Source organism: Heteronotia binoei, chromosome 7 (assembly GCF_032191835.1).
Source record: "Heteronotia binoei isolate CCM8104 ecotype False Entrance Well chromosome 7, APGP_CSIRO_Hbin_v1, whole genome shotgun sequence".
Lineage (NCBI taxonomy): Eukaryota > Metazoa > Chordata > Lepidosauria > Squamata > Gekkonidae > Heteronotia > Heteronotia binoei.
Window position 1 is genome coordinate 80472472 of NC_083229.1, and position 19456 is coordinate 80491927.

General features: G+C 39.6%; 2 protein-coding genes across 2 annotated transcripts in view; one reads left to right on the forward strand and one right to left on the reverse strand.

The window, feature by feature from the left end:
* The window catches only part of TMEM241 (transmembrane protein 241), a 74132-nt gene extending 71650 nt beyond the window's left edge, over positions 1–2482 (forward strand). The window contains 2 exon segments of the mRNA XM_060244350.1: positions 2340–2435; positions 2437–2482. Of these exon segments, the coding sequence (XP_060100333.1) occupies positions 2340–2435; positions 2437–2482 (142 nt within the window).
* A 5906-nt stretch (positions 2483–8388) lies between these two features.
* The window catches only part of CABLES1 (Cdk5 and Abl enzyme substrate 1), a 67852-nt gene continuing 56784 nt past the window's right edge, over positions 8389–19456 (reverse strand). The window contains exons 8-10 of the mRNA XM_060243901.1: positions 11887–11993; positions 10268–10475; positions 8389–9986 (exon numbers count right to left, since the gene is read on the reverse strand). Of these exons, the coding sequence (XP_060099884.1) occupies positions 9846–9986; positions 10268–10475; positions 11887–11993 (456 nt within the window). The 3' untranslated portion in view covers positions 8389–9845. The remainder of the gene's footprint in view (positions 9987–10267; positions 10476–11886; positions 11994–19456) is intronic.

Consider the following 19456-nt stretch of genomic DNA (forward strand, 5'->3'; position numbering starts at 1 on the left):
GGGAGGCAGGCAAATTAGACAGTTGTCTTGGGCACCGGGAGGGGGGGAAGCCCAATTCGGTACCCCCTCCCTCCTGGCGCCCTAGGCATACGCCTAGTTTGCCTAGTGGGTGAGCCAGCCCTGTGTGTGTGTGTGTGTATAAAACAGTGCAGTTCCCCTGAATACAGTCTTTATTTCCTCCTCCTCCTCTTTTGTTGCATTCAAATGGCTCCACAGCAGCAGCACTTCCACTAAAATGAACATGGACTCACATACACACACACACTCACAAAGCAGCCAAAGTAAACAGTTTAATGCCCACACTTTTGTGATCTCCCCGGGGCAATGGTATAGATATCTTTACTCACTGGAATTGCTGAATGTAATGATCTGCTGTATTTCAACCAACTTATGGAGAGAGAGGTCTAAAGGGTGGAGTTTTCTTCTGTCCCATACTCAGGTTCTGGTTAGTGCTTTACTATCTCTTTTACTACACAGCTTCTAAGAGGAATGCAAAGCTCTCTGGCTTCCTTTCTCTCTCTCTTATGCTCACACACACACACACACGGCTCTTCCTGCTTGCCCCCTCCCCCCCTTTTCAGTCTCACTGAGATTTAAAGGCACACATACACCTTCCAAAACAAAAGCAGTTGCTAGCTTCTGAATCTGCCTGAGATCTACAGGCACATTGTGGTTGTTGGAGAAGGGCTTCTCCCCATTGGCCAGCTGTCTGGTGGCAGGTAAATAATGGCCCAAGGCTCGTAATGCAAGATTTGTAAAGTTAGGGGTATAGTGAGGTATGACTTATTGACACTTGTCAATTATTATTCCACAAAAATATACTCAGTAGAACAATATGACAATTACATAATTGCATTCTAGACAGCAGCACCCCAGGTTAAACATTGCATTTTGAATGCTAGCAAAAGCCATCCTGCTGTGAACACAAAGAGGAGATGGTTAGCTGATGCAGTTCAGTAGAGCAGAACAAAGCCAGCTATGCAGTGGAAAGGCAAATGTGGACTAGGCACAGCTAGTAAAAGTACCAAATATACCTCTGTTGAACCCTCTTCCAGACAGCAGAATGGCCAGGAATGAGAATGAAAATTAATGCCGGTAGATCAGTAACAATAGGAGCTTAAATGTGTGTGTTTGTTGTGTCCCTCAGAAAAGAAATGTGAATTTAAAAAAAAACAAATATTCCAAGTAAATTAATTCTTAATTTTAAACTTTTACTGGAAGTCTGTGTCTCTGCAGCCTAGTGCTGTGCAAAAGTTAGTCTCACTGAGTTTTATAGGAATTACACTCAAGTACGTGTACATAGGGTGTTCTAACGGAATTGCCCTCCTTCCAACCTCCCTCCATAAAATGTCTTTATGTGTGCTTTGATTTGTGTAGCAGCATAATTATAAAACAGGATATTGTTAATCTTGTTACGCAAGAATCTGCCATTTTCAAGACTAATGAAACTTGCATGATTTAGAAAACAGTTCAATGAAATTAAGAATTTAAATGAGTATAATGCTATTAAAATCCAGACAGCTTTGTCAGCTTTACATGTTTTCCATGTAGAAATGCCTTTTCATCAATGAAGTCTACAAACGTTTGTTTTATTCATAACATCCTATAAGGCGCTTTGGTGTTTCATAAACTAAGCCTTGTAGTTAAATGCAAGGTCAGAACAATCAATTGTTGTAAAGGAAATGGAGACGAGCCAGCCTCTCCCTGATTCTTCTTAAATGCAGTTTGAAAAAAGCTGAAGATATGACCTGCCCTGGCCCAGGATGAATGGAGTTGAAGTCTTTTTGAAATCACAGTCGATGCCACTGAACTTGGCTGCTTTTTGAATCCCATGCCAGACTTCTTTGTGATGCTTGTGAGATTAGAAGAGGAGGAAATGGCGTTGCTATAATAGGGGAGGGAGAAGCCAGGAATCAGGGAAGTGCCCTTGTAGTGCACTCTTTACTGGCTACACCAGTCTGAGAGACTGCTATATAAATTGGTAATAGGAATTATGTGATCCCTACAGTCCAAAAATATTTGCCTACTATAAAAAGGTCTCTTCAGGATTTTGCTTAGGAAGACTTTTGCACAATTTTATTGTAATTGGAAAATATAGAGCGAGGTGTTGAGTAGCTTTCAGTTTGACACCAGACTACATTTTAGTTAACTCTCTGTTAACACTAATTCAATATTTCTTTTAGCTTCTTGGAATCATTGTCAAGGAATGGCCTAGTCTGATCTATTTGCAGATCTGTTCAGCCCTGGGAATTCTTGCATTTTTTAAGTGAATAAGTGTTTTTATTTGGGGTCTAAAGTAATCTGGGATCTTTTAAAAATAAAACCTCTGTTCTTTTGACAGTCTTTTTCTTGGTGGATTTGCTGAAGTCTTACTTCTTTACACTGAAAGGAGTGATTAATGAACAAGGACACAAGGAAGAAGAAATAACCACACTTCTATCCCTTTGGAAATAAACTGCCCACAGCTATGAAATCTGAATAAAAGTCAAGTGGAGCAGTGACAACAATGAAGATGTATAACCAGCACTGCAAGTGATTTTAATTCCTCCGGCTTCCTGAAGAGGAATATCAACTGCATTACAGTAGGGCATCTCACCCAAACCAGGACTGAGATTATGAAGTTCCCTGGTTACCTCCCCCCCCCCCCCCCCCCGTTACAAGGAATGTGATCATCCTGCTTCCTTTAAGAATCCCACAAGAAGTCATGTCAGCGTGATTTTGATCTATATGTATTAGCCTGACTTCCCGCTGCCCTTCCTCTTCAAATATAACTCATATCTACATGTACAGCAAACACTTCCTAATTTGTCTCTGGAGCTTGTTTCATCATCAGTTATGCCCCTTTCATGTATTATCATGGACCATCAGCCGTTTTTATTTTGCTTGTTTAAGGAACTGCACATATGAGTATCCATTTAAACTATCATATAGCTTGATTTTTATGAAGAAACAGCATTATGTGTGACTGGATCTTGCAACACATTATCCTGCCAGTGCCATATGTTCCATGGGGCTAGCTGTGCTGACATTTCACATCTTGTGTCCTTCCCATAGGAGTTTATTTCATATGTTGTTGGATCAGTGTGAGATGAAACCATGAGTTAAGTTCTGATCAAGTAACAGTGGATTCAGGCTTTCAAGCAGAGCTGGTGAGGCTTATTGCCTTTGATGTGGTGAACACAGTGTGAATGGTAAATTGGCAGGCATGTTGCCATTTCATAGGATATAGATTCTGGAATTCTTTGACGTATGTACATTAATCATGGCAAGCCTGAGCTTGTCACTTGTCTGTAACCTAGCACAGACAAATAACTCTGACCTGACAATACCACTTTAGAAACCATCTCAGCTGTTTTCTTGGTGGCAGGTAAACAGAGGTGAGCCTCAATACACAGCTCAGTGTAAGCATTATTTGTGCCTATGTATACATGATTATGAGCAATTCCAATTGCATTCCAGAGTCTTAATTCCATTGATTGGTACTCATAAACCTGTGTGTGAATGCACAAGAATAATTAGTGCTTCTGAAATATATTGCAAAACTGCATTGCTCATTACAGCCTTGCATACCCTGTGTTTCAGAAGACTTTGTGGGACATCTTTGTCCTTTTTAAAAAATGGTATCAAGGACTAATTGACACTATTCACTGTGAAAATAGGTGCTCTGTTTCAATCAAGCAGTAAAAAGAAGCACAGATACTCATTTGTAAGTTAGAAGTACACTTTCAGTTGTTTCTCCATGAACTGCCAGATGTCAGGGTCTGGTCTGATTAGCTTGAGCTTCATCCTTTTCCTCAGCAGAGAAGCATCCATTTGATGTGCACCCAGGGATACTATGACAAGCTCATTTAAAACAATGGGGAAGAGAAAAGTCCTTTGGAGTAATTAGAAATTAGCATATCAAAGAGGCAATCAATGTAGAGGCACAAGTAAATCTTATTTACATTTATCTGTAATTTCTTATGTTCAATGATTATGAATACCAAAATTTATAAAATCTTGAACAGCAAGAGCTGTCAAAGAAAATTCATTAAGATTTCTTATAATAAGGACACTCAGTGGTGCAGTCCTCCGTGCAGGAAGCAGTCTCTTGTGTCGCACAGCAGCCAACCAGTTACCCTGGAGGTCAGCAAACCAGACACAAAGGTCAAGTCTCTCTCGGTTGCTGTCTCCTAACACTGTTATTCAGAGATTTGCTGCCTCTGAAGATTCTCTTTATTCACCATGACTAGTAGGCATTGCAGCACATGTCCTTCATGAATCTCTACCTCCCCCCTCACCTTTACAGCTATCTACACTCATTGCTATCACTAAGTATTTCCTTTTGTCCTAAACCTGTTGCTCATCCACTTTATTGTGTACTATGGAGTTTTACTGTTATGAGAGAGGGAGAAAAAATTCTGCCTACTTTGTCCACTAAATTAATAGTTTTATAAACCTCTCTCATGGACCCATTAGACATCTTTTCTTTTAGACTTTTCTCATAGGAAAGATACTTCAAACCCTTAATAATCACTTCTGTATTTTTTCCAGCTCTGCAGCAACCAGAACTGCACTCAGTGTCCCAAATGGGGCTGTACTGTAGCGCTATACAAGGGCATTACAGTATTGGCTGCATTGGTTTCAGTTCCCTTCCAGCATGGAGATTGCCTTTTTCACTGCTGTGGCACACAGTGAGCTTTTCACAGCAACCCCAAGACCTTTCAATATCAGTCTCCACCAGTTCAGACTCCATCAGCAGTTACTGTATCTAGATGCTATCACACCTGATTATCTAGCCATTTCCACCTTCCAAATACTGGATGTAGTTGAGGAACTGCTATAAGCCAGAAAATATTGGCGATAGCATACAGTGTGCTATCAACTAAAGATGTGAATGAGAGGGGGAAGGCACATGATGATCACATTCCAGCATAGGGTTCATCACATTTAAGCCCATTTCATGAAAGAGTACTCAGCGCTGTTCTGGATTTTGTCAGTGATTAGTTCAGGTTGTGCGTCCTGTCAACTTCTGTCTTATATGTGCTCTTCCCCCATGCTGCAGTTCCCTCTTTTTCTCCTTGTTTGTTAACCAACCATAGTTTGTGGCAACATACAGTTTGCAACAATTTACAATTCGGAATCCAGCTTGCCAAGAAACCGAAAGGCAGACACAAAGCTATCGTGGACTATAGACCGTTATTCTAAAATGATTTCCCTGAAAATTTACTTGTGCTTGGGCTCACAACCCGCCAAGCAAATAATGATTCTAAGGTATGTGCCAGATAAAGTGCATTACAAAAATATGTGTATGAAACTGGCAGCAAGTTTCAGGCACCTCCTTTCAGAGCACAGCAGTTTAACACACATTCCCTTTTCAGCAGGCACCTGTCTACAACATGTATGATTTCACCACATGGAATTGGATTAAATGCTTTTTTGCCATTAAGTCACAGCTGACTTACTGTGACTCCATAGGGTTTTCAAGGCAAAGAGACTTTAGAGGTGGTTTGCCATTGTCTGCCTTTTTGTCAGTCATGACCCTGGTATTCCTTGGATGTCTCCCATCCAAATACTAGCCAGGGCCACCCTTGCTTAGCTTCTGAGATTTGACAAGATCAAGCTATTCTGAGTTACCAGGTCAAGGCAAAATCCAATTAAGCCAAGCCAAAAATACACCTATTATTCCAATTCACTGTTAATAATAGCTATGGTCATATATGGGCAGTAATTATTTTCTTCTATAGCGTATAGCAAAAAAACCACACGTATTCTTCAGGATCACGCTAGGAAAGGACAACTTGTATTGACTGACAAGTTGACTCCATTATTAGGTGTCGATTCTTCATAACTCTTGTGATTTTGGTTGAGAGCTGGTGGGATGCAAGTGTTTAAAATAATTTTAAAAGAATAATTCAAGACTTTCGATGCATGTCATGTGGCACTCACTGTGCTATTTAAAAGCAGGGCTATTAACACTGGAAATGTACCATCACCTAGATGCAATCTAGTGTCCGCTTGTGTGTTAAAATAATCTGCTAAAGATGATGCTCAATGCATTTTTTAAAAAGATTATATTGTTAGTCATTAATATTGAAACATCAAATCTTCATAGTCAATCTTTTCAAAGCAAGAACTTTAAAAGACACAGACAGCAATGTCTCTTGATCACTGCAAATCGGCATTTAAGAGATTGTGCATAGTTCAGGAGATTTATGCTAGAATACCTCCGTCTTGGCTTTTCAGTTTATTGCCACTAATTGGTAGACATGGGAGGTGCACAAGAGCTGCCTTAGCTGACTGAGAAAGCTATATGTTGGCATTAGACTACTTAGCTTTAGCAAAACAGATCATCTTTCCAAAAATGTGAGTGAACTTTCTAAAGTTGTGATTCTGATGTAATGCCATGAAGCAAGTGGATGTAGCATACTGTAGCTGCTTTATGGTTCACAATACCGTGCCTCAAATCTTATGTGTTTCATATTCCCCAGCACTCTTCAGGATCTATGCTTACATTTGAAAATCCTCAAAGTTAGAGAGTTACCTCATATGTAAATCAGATGAGCCAAAGTTTGTTATTTATATACCAGTTCAGAACTACTGTTTCAGTGCAATAAAGCTGGATTAGAGAGAACAGAGAAGGCTGAATGTCAACAGAAAGTTCATGAGATTTTTTAAAAAGTAAACATTAACATTTCTCTTCAATGTTTGCTTAAGTTATTTTTCTATACATTTTGTAAGCCTTTTCTATTTTTTGGGATTGTCAGTTCTAGATTAGTTCATACATGAGCATCTGTTTAATTGAATAATTATTTTCTTCATTTTGTAGTATGTCTGTAATTATCATGGGTTAGCTATAAAAGTATTGCTTAAATTTAGCACTTAGTAATATTTTTAGCTGTGGAACAAATGCTGTGGTACAGCAGATATTCTGTTTTGCAGCTGCTTCAACAAGCAGTAATAAAAAAGAGGGACCTCTGAAGATTCAAGACAAGGTAATGTGCACCAGCTACAGTTTTTCTGTAATTCAAAATGCAGGGGGTGGGGGAGAAGGAAGACTTATAGTAGTATCAACATAATATAAAGCTCATAGCCAGTATGAACTCTCTCACATCCAAGTAACTTGGTTGTGTATTATCAAGCAGTGAGGAAAACCTTTGATAAGGCCCCCACCACACTACATACACAAATGAAAGTATACAAAACACTGCAATCAGAGCATTTGAACAATTTTACTTGGACAGGGTTGTGTGCGGGGAGAACAGCTTTTCAAGTAAGAAATTTGAACAGTACAAAGGGACCTGTTAAGCTGTTGCAGAAGGAGGGAGACAGGAAAATTATACTGCATGGATGGAAATTCCTTGTCCCTGCAGATCCAAGACAGGGTGCAGCTATGACTAAGAGACCTTGTACATTTCCTTCAACAAATTCCCAAGATGGAAATATGTTTGGTGTTTTCTCCTGCCCCAGTGCTACATTGGCTACTATAAGACATCCTCCTCAGCATGCTCTAACAACAGCAATACTACTTTATAGGAGAGATAAATGAGTGAAAGGCCCTCTGCAGGAATAAAGGGTACTGAGGTGACCCCCCCCCCAATTGCTGAAGAAAACATGTTATTTTGAGAAGGAAAGTGAAATAGAACCTTTTGGTCTAAAAGCTGCTGTTATTCTTTGCTCAGAATCTTGCAATTAAAAAAATCTTTCCCTTAACAATCATAAAAGTAATGTGCAGCCTGATCCTATGCATATTTACTTTGCAAAAAGGATCTTACTACCCAGTAAAAACAAACAGGATTCCAACCTAAGACAAAACCATCATAAAATAGAATCTATAATGGCTAATTCAAACTACCTTTCAGACTATAGAAAATTACAAAGTACAATCTACAGAAATACATCAAAGAAATACAAATAAAGTGTACTGGAACTAATACGTTTATACTGTAAGAATTATTTTATTGTTGTTTCATCCAAGGGCTACTTTATTCACTTTTAATTGTGTGAGCTAAAATGTAACAACGTACCTTTCAAAATGATATAATTGGTATGGGTACCTGCACCCAACTGACTGTGGTTCTGCCCTTTATGAAAGACTCCTGACTGCCACACTGCATAAAGAATTCAGAGTCAGACTGCAAGATAAACACCAGTATCTAGCTGATGATTCTTTTCAACAGCAAAGGTCTGATACCAGAAAAATTAGTGTCAGGACATAGCTAGCAGCAATAAAGAGACTATTCATCCCAAATTCCACAGGTATCCAATAATAGATATGCCTTTGTATTTTGATTCAGTACATTATTCCCAAGTGATAACTGGCAATTGTTTCACTGGTACAGAAAAAAAAGAAATAGAGCAGTGAAGTTTCTTGGCAGATACTTTGTTCAGTCAATTTATATAACACTATAACAGGAAAGTACATGACTTTATTGAAATCACTGTTCCAGGCACAGACTGTGTCAAATAAATCAGCACTGGAAAAAGTGGGACATGTACATTAGTGATATATAAAAATAGTAATTTAATTCTTTGATGCATGTCCTCTAGCATATTAGCAAGCACATCCAGCAGTCATCTTCTCATAGTCTTATATATATTTATATATACATAGTATTTTGAAAATAGGGTAACACAGAGGATTCTGTTTGGATTTGAGCTTTCCCAGTCCACTCTGATTTACTAACACAGTTAAAGTACTATAAGACTCCAGAGCAGTGAAATATCTGAGAAATATAAAAACATAGCAATTTCAGTGCCCTCCTGCCATTTGATTTTATACTGTCAACTCTTTTAAAAAAAACACAACAAAGAACTGCCCACATTGAGGGTGGTGTGTTTGCTATCAAGGCCCTCAGCTGCCGAATCTCCTGCTCGGCTGTACAAGTTGGGTTTTATAAAACACTGTTTAACGTGCAGCACAGTCAATGTGCCCAAAATGCACTCTAACATAGAGCACAGAATACAAACACTACAGAGTGCAAGTCTAACCATCTCTACAGAGGTTAGAAATATGCTTGTGGCTTAAGAACAAGACACTTACAAAACAACATCTCTCTTCCATAGTGAACACTTGAACAGGACCAAACACAAAAGTGAAGACTTAAGGGTGGGTGTCAGTTTCTCATTTGTAGGTGTAATGATATTTGCAGTGTAATCAATAGCAAAATAAAAGCAACTGGAGAAAAAACAAACAGCCATAATTTAGGATTACAAAATCTTATCCCGTGTTATCCAATTGAACCTATATGCTGTTTTCTGTAGTTATGTTTAAGCAAACAATAAAGTTGTTGGATCGTTATTAAATCAATGATCCAAAACAGGCACCTTGCTCCAGGTTGGTTCACCTGCAAGCAAACAATCCAGGTACCCAACAAAGAAAAAGTGCACTTTCAATAGCAAATATAAAAAAGATTGGCACGCTGCTGACACAGTGAAGATATCAATTACAACCTGTCATTGCTTTAGGAATCCTTCCATAAGCCAGAAAACCCTTGAAGGAAAGCTGACAAGGTTCACAAAGAATATGGGAGAAAATATGATGCAAAGGCTGCTATTAATTCTCACCGGAATGATATGGGCAACTCAAGAAAGTTCTCTTTTGGTCCACTTGGTGTGAATCTGTTCCATCCACAGTCCACTCACATGTAACTCATTCATCACCTACTCCGAATAGTTAACAGCTCATTTAGCCTGAGAGTTTTAAGGAATTCAGTGCTTGTTTCTGACTATCTGATTGCTGCACTGAAAACAAGAGGAACAAGTGTTGGGGCAGCTTTGTCCCATTTTTGCACTTCCAGTAGTAACTGCTGCTCTTTTGCACTCAGAGAACATTTTTAAACCCCTCCCTGAAAGAGTGGCTTATGCTAGGAATTTTGGATCAAACGTCTGTAATGTGGCATCACTTCATGTTCAGGTAGATGGAGGGCAAATTCCAAGGCCACTAACACGGGGAATTCAAAGGCAATCAGTTCTCGCCTGTTCAACCGGAACTTCTCTTCCAGCTTCTGAAACAGAGCCAGAGAGAAAAGTCTTAGTGCATTAGGTTACCAATCTTATATGCCACAACAACAAAGAATTGCCCACATTGAGGGTGAGAAATTACTCCTTCCAAAAATTAATTGCATGTTAAAACAAGGCTTTTTTTGGTCCTCTTAACTGGTTTCCAAATAAAAAATCAACACATAGTTGTGCTGCAAATACAGCTTTCATCTCACCCATCCTCTTTCAACTTTACTTGAGAACCCTTTCAATTTCTGTGGCAGCTTGGTGGCTTAGACATACTTACATCTATTAAATGTTTAACCTCATGCTTCTTGAGATCGCTGCCAATTTTGGCAGCCAGCAGGACACATGCTCCTGCACAGAGCTTTCTGTTCTGCTTGTTGAGCATCCCCTTAAGAGCCAGCTTTTCAAAATACACAAAGGCCATGGCCACTGTGGGTTCCTCGAAACCACACTCTTCTTGAGCTAGTTTGCGCATCTCTCGCTTCAGGCTGAAAAGGGGGAAAAAACAGTATGTTGCCAAAGAAATTCACAGATGTAACAACAATGACTATGATTGAAAGGCTTGAAAAATGCACACGATATGCTCACCAGTTAATTCACTGATGCATCTCCTTTATGATCTATTATATGTTCATGGTCTCAATGTATGCAACTCTTAAAAGTCGGGTGAATTGCTGAACACTTAAGATAATTTCTGCTTAAATACAGCTTTGCGTACAAATTTCACTTATACCTTAAAACTCCAATGGATAGCAACTGTAAAAAAAGGTAAAGGTAGTCCCCTGTGCAAGCACCAGTTGTTTTCGACTGGGGTGACGTTGCTTTCATGTTTTCACGGCAGACTTTTTACGGGGTGGTTTGCCATTGCCTTCCCCAGTCATCTACAGTTCCCCCCCAGCAAGCTGGGTACTCATTTTACCAACCTCGGAAGGATGGAAGGCTTCTGGAGCCGGTTACCTGAACCATCTTCCGCTGGGATCAAACTCAGGTCGTGAGCAGAGTGCAGTACTGCAGCTTTACCACTCTGCACCACGAGCAACTGTACAGGACCCAATATCCAAGAAATTTTATAGTGAAGGTATGGAGACAGAAATAGGGCCTCTTGAGCTCCTTGAAGTGCAAGCAAAGGTTATGGTGCAATAACAACTCTTGCTGTACTTTTTGGGCTCCCCAGCTATCCATTACAATTTGTGCTAGGGTGAGGGACAGCTTATGATGGTTTGGACTTCCTAGGACAGAAGCCGTGAAGAAGCTTCAGTCCCTTTTTTAAGGCTACCGGCATCCTGTTAAACTCTGGGTATATTCTGAACTTCTGAATATTGGCAGAACAGTAACCAGTGAGCTGGAAATATGATTTAGCTTCTCAAGTTGCTATTTCAGCTGGATCTTGCAAGATTTGCATGCTTTGGGAACTACAATCAAATGACTGATCAACAGGAAAGGGCACTTGATCCTTTTTTCCCACACCTAATCCACAGCATAACAATAATTTGTGCTAGCACAATGATCCATTACAAGTTGCACATCTGATAAGGCTTGTGAAATGTAGGATATATAGCACAAAACAAGAGTTAGTCAAAGATCTTTGTAATAATTCTTCATCACAACAGCATAAAACAACTTTACATCTATTAAAGTATTCCATCCATCTATCTTTTTTTTCCCTTCAGTGCTTTCAGATAATGGTTTCACAACACTGTAGACCAGGACTATATCTGTGGCCCACATGCCTCCTATCTTATTTATTCAGTTTTCTAGTCAAAGCAAGCAGTTGGTTTGTTATATGCCTCTGAAGGTCACAGAAAGTATATTGTTAATATTTTATGTCCATGTAATATTTATGTCCATAATATTTTATGTCCACATTTACTAAAGGGCTGTTTTGTATGGTATTATTACCTCCTTATTTTACTGAGAGTCAACTTGATGTGTGGGAACTTTTCCTTGAAGGTTTCATTCATATCCTTCTTGAGGTCCGATGGCTTTACGTAGTCAATGACTGTTGTCTGAAACAGATCAGGAAAAACTTTGAGAGGTATTTTTTTTAAATTTACTTGGCAGGGAAACCTTTGCATATTCTTAAACACAAAAATGATCCTGATGTACCCCCTGGCAATAACCACCAATGATATGGTCAGCTCATTATTCTAAAGAGTCCCTCAGAGATATCAAGTTATTATGTTGTAGTCAAAGAAAGAGTTTTATGGCATCTTAAAAACTAACAGAATATGAACTAGAACCCACTTCATAAACTATATGAACTGTTAGCTGGCAGATAGATAAGATCCCTCCCTCTCACACGCACTCAAAAGGCCATTCAATGCAAGGAGCAGCAGAAAGTCTGTAACATTTTGATATACAGTCCAAACAGGAATGTGTAATTGTTCTTATCCTGTACATAACAAGAGTCACTAGTTATACCAGACATCAGAACCTACCAAGTTGTTTCTGTGGCACTGGCATATTTCTCTGGTGCAAGACTTCTGCTGATGCAAGGGGTTCTTCTGCCAGCAGAGAAAGCTCTTGCATTGGCAGGATACTTCTTTTGCTAGAACAGTGATCACCAACCTTTTTGAGTCTGTAGGCACTTTGGGATTTTTGACACAGCATGTGGGAGGTGGAGACTGCCACAAAAAGATGCCGATTCTTAAAATAGTAACTTCTTAAAGTAGTGAAGAATGGCCCAGTCCATTGATGCTAGTGAATATTAGTTTGGAAGATTATCTGTAATTAATAACCAAGGCCTGTAAGAGACATCTGTCCAGAATGGGGCTGTGTAGATCACAGATGATACAGTGGAGCAATTTTCACTATATTCCGTGCAAAAAAGATAATTACATCCAAAACCCATGTTTGACTTGGACATTTATACTCTGCACTCGGCATGGGCATGAAACGAACTGTGAATTGTGATTCATGCCTAAAATGGCCAATTTGTGGTTTGTTCCATACTGGTTCATTTCATTGCATCATGCACAAACTAAAAAATGAACTGGCTGTTTTCCTAGGTGGTTTGTTTGGTTCGTTAGCGCTTATTTTTTCCAGACAGCCTGGTGCCAATGCAATTCCTAGGCAATGCTGGAGATGGACTTCTGTGAGCCCTAAAAACACCCACGGCTGTTGTCCATAGCTTGACTGGCATTTCTGAGAGCCCATCATGGAGCTTCTATTGTGCTCCATGGGAGCAATGGTATTTATTGCTACATCCTTTGTCAGCTGCTTTCATTCTGCATTGTGTGCTTTTTGATTTGGCTGTTGCTGTGTGCTAGAGTTTAGGGACTCCTTTTTCCCTGCAGTCCCACATTGTGGGATAATTTTAAACACCTCTCCCAGCTGGGAAGGTGCTGCTAATTGCTCCTCTGCAGTTTAGGGGACCTTAGCCCCAAGGGAAGCTGTTTGTATTGGGGGGGAGCTGTTTATTTCCCCAAACTTATTTGTTATTGCTGGGGTTTGCTTATTCACAGAACTCACTTGTTTGTGCCCTACTGGTTTCATGGACCAGTATGTCTTGCCTTACTTCTACAATTTTATTTCAAAGCCTAATTTGTCATTTTGGTGGGCTTTGATTTCATTAATCACAGAGAACAAACCAACTTCCTTCTGCATCTATGGTTTTCAGGGACCTGAGCTACGGAGGTTCACATGTGTTGCCTTCCTTTCTCCTCCTTTTTTCAAAATGTAGTGATTCTGCTGGGGGTTGTAATTCTGCTCATGCCAGTGTGGCTGTTTTGTTTTTTTGCTTTCAAAACTAACTTGCTGAGCTATTCTGGGAACGTTTTCCTTGACTGGGCAGCATCACTCTTATTATTAAATCATAAGCTTTTGTTTTAATGTTTGATTTCTATTATTTTACAAAAACCAACTGTGCTGGGGGACACCTGCTTTGGGGGCTGTTACTCAGCCCCCCCCCCAAATCCAATTCTAACCAAACTGGGAGAGCACGTAGAGTTTGCTGAAGAATTTGCACAAGTTTGGCATCTCTTGCCGACTTGGGGGCTGTTCTACCCCTTCCTGAACCAAACAAACCATAAATTGGTTTGTGAAATTAAACACAAATCAAGATGAACCAACAAATCAGGCGTCCAAATGAACCATGAACCACTGTTTTCCTGGTTGGTGCCCATCTCTACTCTGCACACACTTGGCTTCCATCTTTGCTGAATTGTGTTCAGGTCAATTATATAGCATGGTAATCTACTTACTCTTCTAGCACCATTGTTATAATTAGCATTTTTAAAACAGCAGTAGGAAGGAGATAGGAAGGAATATTATGAGGCAAGAAATGTGTATGTGTGATCCATGGGAAGATACAGAGAAATATACAATTTCTTATGCCTCAGCTCAATCACCTTTCTAAATGTTTTTCATGGGGTTGTTTGCAATCATGACAGAAATCTCAAAGCTGAAAATCACAGTGCTATAATTAGAGTGCAAAGTTCTTCATCAATGGATACCATAAACTATATTCTACAATGAGATCTTGACAGTTTAGAAGACCCAGAAAACCTGCACAAAGATCTTAAGGCTTACATGCTGTTGACTGTTGTCTTCTTTCACCTTTAGGTTATGCCTCTCTTGTCCACCCCTTTCTGTTTCTTCTACAAAAGGTGTTAAAACTTCTCACAATTCTCTATAAAATTATTTAAACTGGTTGCATTTTAAAAATTAGTTTAGAATTTTGGACTCCAAAATTAATGAATGACATGGCAACACTTATAATTTATGGAACAAGCGTTTGGCTATAGTCTGCTGACTTGCACTGAACCTCCACATTGGCTTACAGACAGTCTTGGGGATAATTCAAACATCCTTGCAAGGGAATGCACCAGCCAAGATCAGGAAGGGAGGGGAGGATGAATGGAAGCTCCCATTGTCTATATGCTAAGCTAGCACATGAGGGATCAGCCTGGGTTTTAAAAATGCTAAGCCACCCTACTAAGTTCTGATCAGTTATTGGAATTAACAGGTGAATCTACCTGCACCCATATTTTCTGCCTACATACCTGATGCAAAAGACAAGGCTATTGTGTTTAAACTTCTTAAGCATACAGTATTTTAACTATGAAAATTCTGAGCAGACAATTTTCTCCTACATCCCGTCATTCAACCACAACGAAGAACAATATTCACGTTTAGAACGTGTACAGTAAAAAAAGTAGCCCCAGTGACTTACATAATATTTGAAGTTTTTAAATCAAGTCAAATGTATTAATGTGGCAGACTGTTTACTCTGAGGACATGAAATATGCTGTTAGTGCTCAGACTTGGAGAAAAACCTGGCCCAAGTCCACTGGAACTGGTAGCTATTTATTCTGGCAGGCGTTCAGCCAGACACAGCAAGCACAGCAATGACCTGCCCTACCCTTCCGTGAAAACAGACAACCAAACACCAGGCTGCTCTCCTGTGGTGTGTGCTAAGCCAATATGAATTCTTGCTACGGCTCACTACCCTGAGACCAGTTACTGAGGAGACACTCTAGACAACCAAAGCAATTCCAAACTACTCTTAGGTTGCTGAGAAAAGTTACCAGAAAGCTAGGAGGGAAATAAGCCATCAGCAATTCATTCTAGAATGTTATTTTTTTTAGTTATTATCTGTAAAGTTGGAAAGCTAAAATGTACAATTCAAACTGTGAAACTTTTAAAAACCTAATTACTGCATGTTTCTCTCCTGTAGTCCAATGTGGGAGTAAGAGTCATGGTACAGATTACACCACTTCCATCAGAAATGCTATTGTGCAGAAAACCCTGAAGCATCTTTGGTGCTATCACTGCTGTCAATACACAATTAGACACTGCACCCATCTGCAGTACAGAGCATAAGGGTGTTCTGATGCATGCTTGGTATTCAGTGCACAAGACCTGCCTCCATAGTTCTCATGACTACACACAAAGCTGTCTTATACTGAATCAGACCACTAGCTGTTACTCACCCCAGGCAAGCAGCAAACTATACATCTAGAAATCTATTTTCAAGAAATATAACAAACCTATGCTGAGTCTTCTGGCTCATGTTCTCTTGAGCAGATGCCTTCCCACTGTGGATCTCTGCTCCATGGATGTAATGAATAGTTTATGTGCCTAGGTCTGTGACAGAATTTTAAACACAGTCTTGGGGATTCCTTTTATCACCACCACCACCAAAATAACACCACCACCACAACCACTGTAAAAGGCAACCTGAATAATTTATGCTTCACTGCGGGAATGAAGAAACATTTGGTGCCTCCACATGGAAGCAGAGAAGTGCCATCATTAATAAAGTGCCTCTCAGTGTTTTCAATAAATCAATCCTGTGTGATTGCATTCTGTTATGGTATTGAGAGTCTGCATTATCGTTAAGGAGCTATACATAACATTGAACAGTTTGCTGTTAATTATTATGCAATGGCTTATCTCCACTAATCATTGCCATTTTGTAAGCATGACAGAAGTGGCAGAAAATATATTTTTAAAAAATATGTGTTGCATCTCTCTGCAACAGAAGGTTTTGTTGTGACTCATTACAGATCATCTGCCCTATAGTCTGAGAAGAATGTTTATTGGCTGCCAGACCCTGTTGCACTTCTGCCTCCTACTGCAGGTGTTACAGGCACTGAGATTCTGCCAGGAAAATAAAAGGGTAATGATGGTGTGACCAGACTGCAGCACTTTAACATACTGACATGACAGTGCTGGTACCGCAAACCAGCTGTGAATTTAAATAAATTATTTACATTAGTTTAGCCTGGAGATGAAAATTAAAATATATAACATTAACCTTTAATGGGAGACTTGCCTCACCAAATGAATTAGGATAGTACTAACGTCATATATTTAAAAGAATGTACAGAACAATCATTCTGTGCTAGTTAGTACAGTATTTACTCCATTGCAAGACTAGCCCCCTTCCCCCAGATATGCCATAAAAGAGGAGGTCTTCTCACATTTGCTTACAAATTACAAAATTTTTGGAGGGTGGGATGTATAACTTTTGGTGGAAGGTCAACTTACATTGCCTTGTGAGTAAATATGGTAATACAGAAGCGTGCATGCACATGAAAGCTTATACCCAGAATTAAACTTTGTTGGTCTTAAGGGTGCCACTGGACCCAAACTTTGTTCTTCAGGAAAGGACCTCTAATGCAACACTGAAAATCCTCCTTCCCTGGGCTAGGTCATGTGGTTCCCAAAAGGTCACACTAGGTCTTCTCCAATTCAGAAAAAAGAAAGACACTCATTTCGTGGCGCCTGCTTTGGGTGGGGCAAAATGAGAACTGAGAGAAAGAGCACAGCAGAACCCTACAGTACCACAGAGGGCCCAAGGAAAAATGAATGAGAGAAACAACAAATAAGTTGGGAAAACCTAAGCAAGCACTTGCTAATTAATTTATTAAACTTGAAGTCAAGAGCAGCTCAGGATGAATGCTGTTCAAAGCGGAGAATTAGTTCTAAAATCTGCAAACATTTGATCAGACTAATTTGATTTTCCTAGTCAGGTAAGTTTTGAGGATCCAGTATCACAATAATTCTACACTCCTTTTTAATGTAATTCTAAACCACACAGTGCACAGTTCCTCAATACAGCTGTGTCAAATGTATGAAGAGATTGATTAAACTTATAATCACTTTTTAAAGAACATTTCAGACTCTCAAAAGAGAAGCTCTTTGATAATGGCATGGTACAGACCTATCGTTCAACATCAAGGCCAGATTGTAAAATGCTGTAATGTATTTTCTGTGTCAGAAGCTAGTAGGATGACTAGCCTTGCACAGAGATAACAACATTAGGATACTAGTCAGCAACCAGATGGAGCAAAATACTGAAACAGACAGAATTGTCTATTGAAAAGAAACACACAACCAAGATAGCAGAGAGTGGGGATGGAGGGGCTTGTTCTGCCTTTTTCTTCTAAATGCCTGCAACAGCAGCACACTTCCTTAAAGACATCCGAGACTACAAAGTTCAGGAAAATATACAATGTGTACTTTCTAATAGGAAAGTAACTGGAAAATATACCCACTGTTCGAATGTTTTATGCAGTTCCCTCTCTTCTCCTCTTATAGCACATTCACAAAATACAAATTTCAGACTGAAAGACATCCTTAGCATTTCTTGTGTAGTATACTCCATTAGTTGGATCCTACCATTACTGCAAGAGAGAAGGGCCCCATCTAACACCTCAAACAGTAATGCTCGAGAAACATAAGAACATAGACCAAAAGCCACAAGGGATAGGGGCTCAGAGGAAGGAAACTGGACAATACCACCCTTCTTTTTTTTACTGGCAGAAAAATTGGTTGCATCCAACTTTAGGCCAACTCCTCTCCAAACCATTCACAGGTACAAACTTTGCTGTCTTGGTGCTCTTGTATCACCCATATCTTAAGGTAACCAATTACCAACACAAAAACAAAATCACAACCTATTAACAAGTACCTCTTTTCTCTTATACCAAATTCTGCAGTCTCCATTTGGTCAATTCTGCCCCTACTCTGCCATCAAGGTCCTAATCAAAAGGCTAGAAAAACCAACAGTTCACTGCTGCTATGTTTTGAACACAATGGAGAAAAATGGGTTTATACAGCCATTTGTTCCCATTATCCTGTACGTTTTATTTTCTCTTTTGTGCATCCCTCCCTCCACCCCTCCCAACATGCCCTTTTCACTCACTCACTTGATTTCTGTCCACACCCATAAGGGAAAATAATTTCTACAAGACTGCAGCTGCCAAGCTCTAATGACAAAAGGCTGCCAACTAATGAAAGTTTAATTACAAGCTGGAGCTCAATACACAGAGAACAAAATGTTCCAAAACTGACACAAGGGCCACTCTCAGCTCTGCCCACTTGTGAAATACAGTAATTAAAGCTGTATTCTGTTCAGTCCAATCTGCTACTGTATTCAGTGTCTTTAAGGGCCAGATTAGACATCACGAAAGCAGCAGCCATCTTTGTTTATTCATATGTCTACCCTCTTGATGTATGAAGTGCTAATGTGGGTAGGTGGAGTCTAATTTGTACATCAAAAAAGTTACAAGGATTATGGCAATGCAGTCTTATCTCCTACATTCTACAGCAGCATTTCTCCCATTCTAGTAAGGGCAGCATTATATCATCATTATTGTATTTAAAGTATTTTATCTGATTGGGAAACAATTACAGCAGCAGTCATATGGTTTGGTTTACTGGAAGCAAGCATACTACTGGGATGCTATTTGAATCTACAATATATTTATTTATTTATTTATTTATTTGTTTGTTTAGGATTTATATCCCGCCCTTCCCACGAATGGCTCAGGGCGGTGGGTTCAAAGCATCGAGGAGACAAGACAACAGTGATAACAGCTCTTTATTAGAGGCAGCATGTTAGATGGCTGCACAAACAAGACTGGAGAATGGGCCCACGGGCCAAACCTATATATAACTACTGGTTCTCATGCAAGCACGTTATTTGGTCATTCAAACAGGCAGGGGGCCTGTGATTGAT